Source organism: Chrysemys picta, chromosome 11 (assembly GCF_011386835.1).
Source record: "Chrysemys picta bellii isolate R12L10 chromosome 11, ASM1138683v2, whole genome shotgun sequence".
In the NCBI taxonomy this organism is placed as follows: domain Eukaryota; kingdom Metazoa; phylum Chordata; order Testudines; family Emydidae; genus Chrysemys; species Chrysemys picta.
In genome coordinates, this window is record NC_088801.1 from 1,408,565 (window position 1) to 1,421,414 (window position 12,850).

General features: G+C 62.9%; 1 protein-coding gene across 9 annotated transcripts in view; it reads right to left on the minus strand.

Moving 5' to 3' along the window:
- The window catches only part of SPEG (striated muscle enriched protein kinase), a 101,645-nt gene that overhangs the window by 28,304 nt on the left and 60,491 nt on the right, over positions 1-12,850 (minus strand). For all 9 annotated transcript variants that reach the window (XR_010591249.1, XM_065560425.1, XM_065560424.1 and 6 more), the window contains 8 exons: positions 10,871-11,100; positions 9,558-9,677; positions 8,704-8,808; positions 8,192-8,398; positions 3,489-3,612; positions 2,690-2,862; positions 2,326-2,438; positions 1,674-1,842 (listed from right to left, as the gene is read on the minus strand). Coding sequence is in view for 8 of the 9 variants with exons in the window: in XM_065560425.1 (XP_065416497.1) it covers positions 1,674-1,842; positions 2,326-2,438; positions 2,690-2,862; positions 3,489-3,612; positions 8,192-8,398; positions 8,704-8,808; positions 9,558-9,677; positions 10,871-11,100 (1,241 nt within the window). In the remaining variant the exon portion in view is untranslated. The remainder of the gene's footprint in view (positions 1-1,673; positions 1,843-2,325; positions 2,439-2,689; positions 2,863-3,488; positions 3,613-8,191; positions 8,399-8,703; positions 8,809-9,557; positions 9,678-10,870; positions 11,101-12,850) is intronic.

Sequence of the window (12,850 nt, forward strand, 5' to 3'; positions counted from 1 at the left end):
TGGCTGCCAGCGATAAAACGAGGGAATTGAAGGAACCAGCCTGGAAATGGCCTAGAACCAGCTCCGAAAGAGGGACCTGGCCCGTCTGTGCAGGGAGAGAGGGCTGAGCATTGGGAGGCTGTGATAAATAAAGGGACGGGGGGGTGGAGGGGGATAGCTCCCTTTGATGGACACCCAGCCAGCCAGTTAGCTGTAAAATCCCTCTTAGTAGCTGTTCTCTACTTGCTTTACCTGTAAAGGGTTAAAAAGTCTGACTGCATGCATAGGTAAAGGGAAGTGAGTGGGCACCTGGCCGAAAGAGCCAATGCGAGGGCTAGAACTTTTTACAATTGGGAAAAAAACTTCCCTTTGTCTGTGTGTTGTGGTTCTCCGGGAAAGAGGGGAACAGGGAGCGGTTACGCTGTGAGAAGCGTTAAGCCAGGTGTGATCGTAGATCATCAGATCAGACCTAGAACTACGATTTGGAACCCCCAGATGTGTAAGTAGATCAGGAATGTTTAGAGAGATGCGATTAGGTTTATTTCTTATGGCGTGTGGACTCCTCTGTGCTAACCCCAGGTGCTTTTGGTTGCTTGTAACCTTTAAGCTGAACCCCAAAGAAAGCTAGTTTGGAGGCTTAATTTTTGTAATTGCTCTTTTAAAATCTAGCAAAAGCCTAAGTTCCCGATGTATTTTCCTTCTTTTTGTTTTTAATAAACTTTACTGTTTTTAAAGAACAGGATTGGATTTTGGTGTCCTAAGAGGTTTGTGCAAATGTTGTTTAATTAGCTGGTGGCAACAGCTGATTTCCTTTGTTTTCTTTCTCAGCTCTTCCCCGGGGGGGGGGGGGGTGTGTGGAAGGGCTTGAGGGGACCCAAGGGAGGAATTCCCAAGTGCGCCTTCCTGGGCTCTCAAGGGGGTTCTGCACTTGGGTGGTGGCAGCATCTACCCATCCAAGGTCAGAGAGAAGCTGTAACCTTGGGAGTTTAATACCAGCCTGGAGTGGCCAGAGGGGGAATCAGCCCTGACAGAGGCTCACCCAGGAGCAGCTGATTGCCCAGCTGGCAGAGAGCGACCAGTCTGAGGAGTTTCCTGTGCTGGGTTCAACTCTCAATAAACCTCCTGTGTTACGCTGGCTGAGAGTCGCTCCGGGCTAGAGAACAGGGGGGGCATCAAGGTGGAGGCCCCGGGGGTCCAGAGCGAGGGGACTCCCTGAGGGGGCCCACGGCAGAGACAGGTGCGGCTCCAGGAGGTGGAGGGGCCTGACCCCGGGAGAGAGTGGACCCCCGAGAAGGGCTGTCACGCTGAAGGGGGCACCCCCCCACACACGGACCGCACAGAGCTGAGAAAGAGCACGAGTCCTGGTGAGCCCGTGAGTGTGGGACCAGCCATGGCACCGAGTGGGGTGGGGTGCCGGCGGGGGTGGGAATGGCCGGGGGGAGGGTGCCGGGGCAGAAGAGGACTGGGGGTGGGGGAGTGGAAGGGCCATGGCAAAGCCCTCGTCGCTACCCTCTCCCCCACTGGAGACAACCAACTGGTCCACAGTGGCACCTAGACGCCAAGGTGATGGGCATCTGGACAGAGGGATGCAGCCCCCGGCAAAGAGCCCCCCCAAGGCCTCCGGGCTGCTCCCCCTCCCCAGGCCTGGCACCGTGCCCCAAGTCGAGGGGCTGGGGGACCTGGCAGGGCCCTACCTGCGCGCACCAGCAGCTCGGCCTTGCAGGAAACCTCCCCGGCCAGGTTCCGGGCGGTGCAGGTGTAGACGCCGCTGTCGTGGGCCGTGGCGCCCAGCAGCACCAGGGAGCACTCACTGTCGTCGTAGACAAAGGTCAGGCGGCTGCTCTCGGCCAGCAGCGCCTCGTCCTGGGGGGAGTGTGGGCGTCAGGCACCCCCAGCACAGCCACCGACTCCTGGGGCCCGCATAACCATTGGCCCAATGCCAGGGGCACCGCCACCACCTGGCGTGGCAGCCAGGGGTCCTGGCCCCCCACAGCTGGGATCCAGCCCCCTCCCAGAGCACCCAGGACCCACCTTCCTCCTGGAGAACCCTGGGTGACCAGGACCCGTTCCCTTGGGAGGGGAAGGGCTCGCACAGCAGGGGGCTGTGGGTCAGGAGTGAGGGGCACCAGCAGAGGTGGGGGTGGGGTAGCAGGGAGCTGCAAATCGGGATTGAGGGGCTGGGGAGCCCTGGGCTGGGTGAACAGGGGCTGTGGTTTGGGATCGGGGGCACCAGCAGAGCAGGGGGACAGGGCTGGACTGGCAGGGGGCTGCGGGTTGGGATCAGGGGTCCCATCCATTGACTGGTGTCCCTGGCTCCCTCACGCCCCAGGGAGGCCCAGGGCTCACCTTGTACCACATGATGTCGGGCAGCGGCTTGCCCTCCACCACCACGGCGAAGCGCGGCGTCTCACCCTCCCCGACCTCCAGGTCCTCCATGATGGACTCGAAGCGCGGCGCCTCTGGGGACCGAGAGACGTTCCACTCCTGAGCGCAGGCAGGAGCAGGTGGCTGCCTCCTCACCCTGGCCTGCAGGGGCCCAGGCTCCGCCCCCAGGCTAGGAGGGGTGTGGCCTGCAGGTGCCCAGGCTCCGCCCCCCAGCTGCTGTGTGTGACTGGCTCAGCCCAGGCTCCGCCCCCGGCTGGGGTGTGTCGCTGGCTCATGCCCAGGCTCCGCCCCCGGCTGGGACGCAGGATAAGGACCGCTCACGTACCTGCCAGCTGCAGGCTGATGGAGCAGCTGTCCGCGCCGTGCCTGTTGCTCACCTCGCAGGTGAGCTCCCCAGCGTCCCCGCGGTGCACCTGGCAGAGCCGCAGGCAGTGCTGGTCGTCGTCGGCCATGCTCAGCTCACACGCGCCAGCCCGCTCCTCGAGCACCGACCTGCCCCTGCCGGGGGAAGGACACCCCGTCACCCAGCGCCCCGCCCCCACAGCGCCCCCTGCTGGGAGAGGCCGAGCTGGAGTCGCTGGGAGCCCCACCCCCAGCCAGGGGCCCACGGGGGCCCCCCACCCCCCACAGCGCCCCCTGCTGGGAGAGGCCAAGCTGGAATCACCAGGAGCCCCCCCCAGCCAGGGCCCCTCCCCACCCCCACAGCGCCCCCTGCTGGGAGAGACCGAGCTGGAGTCACTGGGAGCCCCACCCCCCGCAGCCAGGTCCCCACCCCGCCCCCCACAGCGCCCCCTGCTGGGAGAGACCGAGCTGGAGTCACTGGGAGCCCCACCCCCCGCAGCCAGGTCCCCACCCCGCCCCCCACAGCGCCCCCTGCTGGGAGAGGCCGGGTTGGAGTCGCTGGGACACCCCCCCCAGCTGTATATACAATTCAGCAATGGTTCGGGGGTGCAGGGCGGGGGATTGGAGATGCTCCAAGAGGCACCCCCGGAGCGCAGGGCCACAGGGAGCCCCCCGGGAGCCCCGCACGGTGCTGGATGACAGAGGCCCCAGTCACGCCATGGACAGCCTGGCTCACGCGCCCGGGTGCTGCCAGAGCTGGGGCTGGCGAAGCTGCATCCCACCTCTTCCAGGTGACCGTGGCCTCCACGTGGTTCAGTGTCACGGTGACGGAGGCCGGCTGGTCCTCCACTGCGTATACCACGTCTGGCTTGTCCAGGATGACAGGGGCCTCCTCCAGGTATGGACCTGCCAACACAGCCCCTAGTCACTACGGCAACCGCAGCCCGGCCCGTGGGGCCTGGCCTGAGCCCCCTTCTCCGCCCCTCTGCCAAGGCCCAGAAAGAAACCGCCCCAGCAGGGCCTGCTCCCCACCTATGGGGTTCCTGATCACTGGGGACGTGCCCCCCGACCTGGTTCCCCGGCAGCCCTGCCTGCTGGAGAAGGGACCGGCCATTGTGCCACGTGCCCCCCCTGCATCTCAAAGCAGCACCCCGGAACCGCCATATTCACCATGGTCGTGTAATGGTGATCGGTTTTACACAGCCGGCCATGTAAGCTATCATAGGAAAGGTCATGAGCTCCTGTAACCCATTGTTCTCTCCGAATACGTATGCCTGGGGCTGCCAACTTTCTATTTGCAGAAAACCGAACTCCCTTGCCCCGCTCCCTGCCCCTTTTCCGAGGCCACCCACCCTGCTCACTCCATCCCCCTCCCTCCGTCGCTCGCTCTCCCCCACCCTCACTCACTCTGGGCCAGGGGGTTGGGGTGCAGGGGGCGGTGAGGGCTCCGGCTGCAGGTATGGACTCTGGGGTGGGGCCAGAAATGAGGGGTTCAGGGTGTGGGAGGGGGATCCGGGATGGGGGAGGGGGTTGGAGGGTGGGGTTGTGAGGGCTCTGGCTGTGGGCTTTGGGGTGAGGCCAGAGATTAGAGTTTGGGGTGCAGAAGAGGGCTTTGGGCTGAGGCAGGGGTTGGGACGGGGGTGAGGACTCTGGCTGTGGGTGATGGGGCCGGGGTTTGGGGTGCAGGATGGGGCTTCGGGCTGAGGCAGGGGGTTGGGAAGGGGGTGAGGACTCTGGCAGGAGAAGGCTTCGGGCTGAGGCTGGGGCGTGGGAGGGGGTACAGACTCTGGGGGGTGGCGTGGTGAGGGCTCTGGTTGCAGGCTTTGGGGTGGGGCTGGAGATGAGAGGTTTGGGATGCAGAATGGGGCCGGGGTTTGGGGTGCAGGATGGGGCTCCGGGCTGGGGCAGGGGGTTGGGAGGGGGTTCGGGGTGGCTCTCTGTGCTGCCTGCATGTGCAGGCACCGCCCCCTCAGCTCCCATTGGCTGCGGTTCCTGGCCAATGGGAGCCGCTGAGCTGGCGCTAGCATTGGGGGCAGCACACACAGCCCCAGTAGCCATCCCTCCGCCTAGGAGCCAGAGGGAGTCACACGGAGCCAGGTTGGGAGTCTGCCTGCACCACCGATCGGGCTTTTAATGGCCCAGTCAGCCCCGCTGACCGGAGCTGCCAGGACCGGGCGTTCCAGTCGAAAACGGGACACCTGGCACCCCTGTGTCTAGCGTTCGGGTGTAGAAAGTTCTGGGATTTTGCTGCATGGTTGTTACTGAAATATGTGGTAAGTTTGAGAGTCTCCGCAGGGGAGTTGGAATCAGGGATTTACAATTCAATGGGGGCTGCCCAAGCACCACACTGGGGGACTGCTCAACCCTGTGACTCAGCAAAGCCCATCAGGACATGTCTGGGCTCCTAGGCTCCAGGCACTGAGGGGATAAAATAAGGGACAGTGGCAATCCAGGAAGTTTTTGGAAAGTGTTGGGGACAACTTCCTGGTGCAAGTGCTGGAGGAACCAACCAGGGGCCGTGCTCCTCTTGACCTGCTGCTCACAAACAGGGAAGAATTGGCAGGGGAAGTAGAAGTGGGTGGCAACCAGGACAGCAGTGACCATGAGATGGTCGAGTTCAGGATCCTGACACAAGGAAGAAAGGAGAGCAGCAGAATACGGAGCCTGGACTTCAGAAAAGCAGACTTGGACTCCCTCGGGGAACTGATGGGCAGGATCCCCTGGGAGAATAACATGAGGGGGAAAGGAGTCCAGGAGAGCTGGCTGTATTTTAAAGAATCCTTATTGAAGGCGCAGGAACAAACCATCCCGGTGTGCAGAAAGAATAGCAAATATGGCAGGCGACCAGCTTGGCTTAACAGTGAAATCTTCGGTGAGCTTAAACTCAAAAAGGCAGCTTACGAGAAGTGGAAACTTGGACAGATGACTAGGGGGGAGTCTAAAAATATTGCTGGAGCATGCAGGGGTGTAATCAGGAAGGCCAAGGCACAACTGGAGTTGCAGCTAGCAAGGGATGTGAAGGGTAACAAGAAGGGTTTCTACAGGTATGTTAGCAACAAGAAGGTGGTCAGGGAAAGTGTGGGCCCCTTACTGAATGAGGGAAGCAACCTAGTGACCGAGGATGTGGAAAAAGCTAATGTACTCAATGATTTTTTTGCCGTGGTCTTCACAGACAAGGTCAGCTCCCAGACTGCTGCACTGGGCAGCACAATATGGGGAGGAGGTGACCAGCCCTCTGTGGAGAAAGAAGTGGTTCAGGACTATTTAGGGAAGCTGGACGAGCACAAGTCCATGGGTCCGGATGCGCTGCATCCGAGGGTGCTAAAGGAGTTGGCGGATGAGATTGCAGAGCCATTGGCCAGTATCTTTGAAAACTCATGGCGATCGGGGGGAGGTCCCGGATGACTGGAAAAAGGCTAATGTAGTGCCCATCTTTAAAAAAGGGAAGAAGGAGGATCCGGGGAACTACAGGCCAGTCAGCCTCACCTCAGTCCCTGGAAAAATCACGGAGCAAGTCCTCAAGGAATCCATTTTGAAGCACTTGGAGGAGAAGAAGGTGATCAGGAACAGTCAGCATGGATTCACCAAGGGCAAGTCATGCCTGACCAACCTGATTGCCTTCTATGAGGAGATAACTGGCTCTGTGGATGAGGGGAAAGCAGTGGATGTGTTATTCCTTGACTTTAGAAAGCTTTTGATACGGTCTTCCACAGTATTCTTGCCAGCAAGTTAAAGAAGTATGGGCTGGATGAATGGACTATAAGGTGGATAGAAAGCTGGCTAGATCGTCGGGCTCAACAGGTAGTGATCAATGGGTCGATGTCTAGTTGGCTGCCGGTTTCAAGCGGAGTGCCCCAAGGGTCGGTCCTGGGGCCGGTTTTATTCAACATCTTCATTAATGATCTGGAGGATGGCGTGGACTGCACTCTCAGCAAGTTTGCAGATGACACTAAACTGGGAGGAGTGGTAGATACGTTGGAGGGTAGGGATCGGATACAGATGGACCTAGACAAATTAGAGGATTGGGCCAAAAGAAATCTGATGAGGTTCAACAAGGACAAGTGCAGAGTCCTGCACTTAGGACGGAAGAATCCCATGCACTGCTACAGATTAGGGACCGAGTGGCTAGGCAGCAGTTCTGCAGAAAAGGACCTAGGGGTCACAGTGGACGAGAAGCTGGATAGGGGTCAACAGTGTGCTCTTGTTGCCAAGAAGGCTAATGGAATTTCGGGCTGTATAAGTAGGGGCATTGCCAGCAGATCGAGGAACGTGATCGTTCCCCTTTATTCTACATTGGTGAGGCCTCATCTGGAGTACTGTGTCCAGTTTTGGGCCCACACTAGAAGGAGGATGTGGAAAAATTGGAAAGAGTCCAGCGGAGGGCAACAAAAATGATTAGGGGGCTGGAGCACATGACTTGTGAGGAGAGGCTGAGGGAACTGGGATTGTTTAGTCTGCAGAAGAGAAGAATGAGGGGGGATTTGATAGCTGCTTTCAACTACCTGAAAGGGGGTTCCAAAGAGGATGGATCTAGACTGTTCTCAGTGGTGGCAGATGACAGAACAAGGAGCAATGGTCTCAAGTTGCAGTGGGGGAGGTCTAGGTTGGATATTAGGAAACACTATTTCACTAGGAGGGTGGTGAAGCACTGGAATGGGTTCCCTAGGGAGGTGGTGGAACCTCCTTCCCTAGAGGTTTTTAAGGCCCGGCTTGACAAAGTCCTGGCTGGGATGATTTAGTTGGGAATTGGTCCTGCTTTGAGCAGGGGGTTGGACTAGATACCTCCTGAGGTCCCTTCCAACCTTGATATTCTATGATTTTGCCTTTCTCCTCCCCCACCTATGCTAGAAACAACAAGAATGCTGGAAAGACAAAGACTTCAACTGAGGAGACTGGTCCCAGGCTGGAGAGAGAAGTCTGAGTATTAAGAACTGTAACATCCAGTGGGGTGAGAAAACTGCTTGATCCAAATACTGCCTGGTATAATAAGGGTTAAGATTTTGACTGGGTGTTTATCTTTTATTTTCTTTGGTAACTATCGCTGACTTTTTGTGCCTATCACGTCTAACCGACCTTCCTGTAGTGAATAAACCGGCTTTATGCTTTACCTAAACCCGTGCTTGGGAAATCTCAGCTCTGGTTACCAAGGCTGGTGCGTGTCCTCTGCACACTGAGGGAGGGCGACTGGGCAATGAACTTACACTGGTCGGGTGTCTGCCCGGGGCAGGATGGTGCAGCTCCGGGGTGCAAGGCTGGGGAGCTGGGGGGATGGGCTGGTGCCGTTCTCTATGTGACCGGCTCTGGGAGCATTCATGCAATCCAGCGGGGTGTGGGGCTCCACATGCTGGTGGCTGAGTGATCACAGCACCTGGAGGGGTTTGCTGCTGGTCACTAGCAAAGCCTTGTGGGAGACAGCCCAGGCTGGAGAGTTAAGGGGGCCCAGCAGCTCCCAGGTGTGGCCCGGAGTTCCCCCCGCCCCTCTTACCCCGATCCAGGAGCTGCACTGGCTCGCTGGGAGGCGAGGGCTTGCTGCTGCTCCTGGGGGTGGCCGTGAGCACTCGGAAGAGGTATCGCAGCCCCTTGGCCAGGCTGTGCAATGTGCCGCGCGTGTCTCGCAGGCCGGTGGCCACGATGGTCCATTGGCTGGTGCCCAGCGCCTGCTGCTGGATGGTGTAGGTCACCGAGGCGGGGTCTGCGCAGAGGAGAGGCTAATGCCATGCTACGTTCTCAGGGCTCCCAGCCAGCACCATCTCCGCCCCGCCCCACGGCTACGGCCCAGCCCAGCCAGGCCCCACGGCTGGGGGGATCCCCATGCGGCTCAGCTCTAAGCTCCACCTGGCCACTGGCCCTCCCAGGCGCTGGGGGGCAGCCCTTCTCCCCCTCCCACTGCCCCCCTTCCCAGTGCCCCACAGCCCTGCCCAGCCCTGCTCCCCCTCCCACTGCCCCCCTGGCCTGGCCCAGCCCCCGCCACTGCCCCCTTCCCAGTGCCCAGATCACCTATGGCTGAGTCGAGCCACTTGGGCTTGTTCCAGGTCAGCGTGACGGCTCTGCCGGTCACGGCCAGCACAGCGGGCGGCCCGTCGGGGGGAGTCGGCACCACGTCTGAAAGAAACAGGCAGGCATGGCACGGGTGGACTCAGCAGGCCCCACAACCTCTAGGCAGGCAGGTCCCGGACCCCACGCATGGCGGGCATGTGTGGGGAGTAGCTGAGAGAGGGGGCCACAGGCCACGTGGAGAGACACATGGGACGGGACAGCCACCCCTCCCCACCCACTCGCAGTGCTCTGCTCCCCGTGCCCGTCCTGCCCTGGCAGCCACCGGGACACAGCAGCTCCAGTGACTCCCCCAGGGCTTCCGGGGCTCCGTGTAGGGGCAAGACACCCGGCAGTGCCCCGAAGACACAGAACCGGCTGCCTCCAGCGGAGTCACCCATAAACCACGGACACGTCGGCACACACCGGCACACGCCAGCCGCTCGTCCCCGTGGTCGGCACACGCCAGCCGCTCGTCCCCGTGGTCGGCACACGCCAGCCGCTCGTCCCCGTGGTCGGCACACGCCAGCCGCTCATCCCCGTGGTCGGCACACGCCAGCCGCTCGTCCCCGTGGTCCATCAGAGGAGCACGGGAGCGTGCGACGACGGGACAGAGCCACGTGGCCAGGCTCTGGGCTGTGGTCATGCAGCAAGCTCCTGGGGACAGCCGGCCTTCGGCACGTCGCTCCGCGGCCAGATGAGTGCGGCCGCCCGTGCCCCGGGGAAGGGCCCAGCCCTGTGCGGCTGAGGTCCCGCCTTCTCCCCCAGGCCGCAGCAGGGAGGCCCTGTGAGCCCAGCCTGGGGCGCGGGGCCCTCACCTGTCACGTAGAGGTGAGCGTAGCACGTGGCCTTCCCCACTCGGTTGGCAATGACGCTTTTATAGACGCCGGCGTGGGCGTGGCTGACGGCTGGGAACAGCAGGCGGTGGGTGTCCTTGTCTGCGGGGAGACGGGGGCGGATGAAAACCACAGTAGGACAGATGACGCTGATGTGTTATGCTCCCCAGCAGCCAATCAGAGCAGAGCTCCAGCGGGGCATGCTGGGAACCAGGCACAGTGCGCAGGAGCTGATGGGAGCACATGGGTCACTGGGTGTGGGGGGCTCCCGGCTACGCCAGTCCCAGCCTCTCCCAGCAGGGGGCGCTGTGGGGAGCGGGGCAGAGCGCTGGGTGTGGGGGAGCTCCCGGTGACACCGGCCCGGCCTCCCAGCAGGGGGCGCTGTGGGGAGCGGGGCAGAGCGCTGGGTGTGGGGGAGCTCCCGGTGACTCCAGCCCGGCCTCTCCCAGCAGGGGGCGCTGTGGGGAGCGGGGCAGAGCGCTGGGTGTGGGGGAGCTCCCGGTGACTCCAGCCCGGCCTCTCCCAGCAGGGGGCGCTGTGGGGAGCAGGGCAGAGCGCTGGGTGTGGGGGGCTCCCGGCTATGCCAGTCCCAGCCTCTCCCAGCAGGGGGCGCTGTGGGGAGCGGGGCAGAGCGCTGGGTGTGGGGGGCTCCCGGCTATGCCAGTCCCAGCCTCTCCCAGCAGGGGGCGCTGTGGGGAGCGGGGCAGAGCGCTGGGTGTGGGGGAGCTCCCGGTGACTCCAGCCCGGCCTCTCCCAGCAGGGGGTGCTGTGGGAAATGGGGCAGAGCGCTGGGTGTGGGGGAGCTCCCGGTGACTCTGGCCTCTCCCAGCAGGGGGCGCTGTGGGGAGCGGGGCAGAGCGCTGGGTGTGGGGGGCTCCCGGCTATGCCAGTCCCAGCCTCTCCCAGCAGGGGGCGCTGTGGGGAGCGGGGCACAGCGCTGGGTGTGGGGGAGCTCCCAGTGACTCCGGCCCAGCCTCTCCCAGCAGGGGGTGCTGTGGGAAATGGGGCAGAGCGCTGGGTGTGGGGGAGCTCCCGGTCACTCCAGCCCAGCTGTGATTCCATTTACTTTGACCCCAGTTCTGCTGGCGGGTCCCCTGGGAGCAGCTGGCCGAGGGGCCCCCCCGAGGGGAGCAGGCTGGGGAAGCAGCGAGGGCTATGACTGGAGAAGCGGTTGCTGCGGGTTAGGGTGGGTGCTCAGCCTCTGAGGCCGCGACTCAGGCCGGGCACGGTGTGACACCCCCCCAGCCCCCACCCGTGGGAAGAGCAGGCCCAGCGCGGCGCGGCCGGAGCCCTACACTGGGTCATCTTGCGGTCCTCAGAGCTGCGGATCTTGGTGCCGTTGTGGAACCAGGTGATGGTGGGGTAGGGCAGGCCGGCCACCTGGCACTCCAGCACGGCCTCCTTGGACTCCACCACGTCCAGGTCGTGCAGGGGGTGGAGGAAGTCAGGCATGGTGAAACGCTCCACCTCGTTCTCCGGCAGCTCCGGCTCCTCCGGGATGGACGGCATCTTCTCCAGCTTGGAGCTGCAACAGCCAAGACACGCCCGCTGCACCAGCTGGCCCAGGCCCTGCAGGGGCATCTAGAAGCCAGTGGGGCAAGTACAGCCCCTCCCACTCTGCTGGGCTCACCCTCCCCCCAGAGCTGCCCTTTGCCCCTCACCGGAGCTGCCTTCAGAGCTTGGGGGCAGCGTGGGCAGCTCTAAGGGGTCCAGTGTGGGGGCTGATGCCCACACGCCCACAGAAACCCACAGATCTTCCCACGGAGCCAGGGCTCAGAGCACCCCGCCCAGGAGGGTCCCCCAGGTCGCTGATGGGAGCCGTCGGGACATGGGAGCTGCTCCGGGCCGTGATGGGGGCAGCTCCGCTCCGTTCCCAGGGGGCCCCCCACTGGCAGCTGCGTGAGGTCTGGTTTCTCCCGCCGCCCTGCAGGACAGGCCTGATGCTGCCCCCACGCTGGGCTCCGGCCAGCCCAGCTGCCCCACCTGTGACTCATTCTGTGGCCGGGGGCTGCTCTGCCCCACGCGCCTCTGGCACCAGGCCTGGTGTCCTCTCGGCCCTGGGGCAAGGGACGAGGCAGGGCCAGAGCACGGACAGACCCACCCCGGGGCTGGGCCAGGATCCCCACCCCCACAGTACGGCTGGGGAGGGGACAGGACCCGCCCCAGACCCCCAGCAGCAGAGCTGGGTAAGCACCCGGGAGTGCTGACTGCCAGTCCACACTGCTCCTGGGATGCCCACTGCGGGTCCAGCAACTCCTCCCGCTCCAGGGACCCCTCAGCCACCAGCCAACAGCTGCCCCCACTGGGACCCTGCCTCCCCCAGGGCGCTGCGGACGAGGGGCCTACTGAGCACCCGAATGGCAGGGAAGCCACTGCCCCCTCCCCACAGCTCTGTCCAACGCACGGGGACATGGGGCCAGACTGCTCCTAGATAGATCGATTAATGGGCTACAGAGCCTGAGCCAGGCACCCGGCGAGGGACAGAGTCGCCCCCGGGGTAGGGGCGGGGACTGGGCCCAGCCCCAGAGGGAGGCCGGTGGGAGCTCTGCCAGCGTGTGGGAGGCTTGTGGGCTGTGGCCAGGAGCAGATCCGAGCCACCACGTAGCCAGCGCTCCTGGGCGGGGTGCTCTGAGCCCTGGCTCCGTGGGAAGATCTGCGCGTTCTTGAAGCCAGAGTCCTCTGCAGGGCGACAGCGACCGGCGGCTGGGCCAGCATCCCAGGATTGCCGGGAAACGCCGCTGGGATGCCCAGCACTGGAGACAGCTCCCGGGAGCCCCGCACACGGGGCAGCGCCTGGCCCCGGGCGATGCTGCCGGCCCTAGCTGCCTGGCCACTGCCCCACCCCATGGGGAACGCAATGGGGTTCTAACTGTACTATGCTGCTCCGCCACTAGGCGGCGCTGTGCCCCCAATACCGTGTTTAGACGACCCTCAGCCAAACGGGCAGAGCGGCCAGGTGGATCTAAGCAAGCTCTGTAGTAGAGCCCTGCGGGGGACCGGGATCCCACAATAGCGGGAGCGGGTGGGCGTGGGTTTCAGAACAGTCCCGCACGGGGCTCTGAAGCCAGGCCAGGTCCGGTCCAGGAGCACGGCATGGTGCAGAGTGGACCTGAGAACACCCACAGACGGATCCAAGCAGCGAGCGCTGCAGGATCTCATCCCCAGCCGCTCTTCAGTGCCCCCGAGAACTTCTGCTTTGACACCTTCCCGATGGGCAGCCGGGAAGCCGCACTGTGCATGGCTCCCAAGCTCCACAAAGGAACTGGAGCTATGCA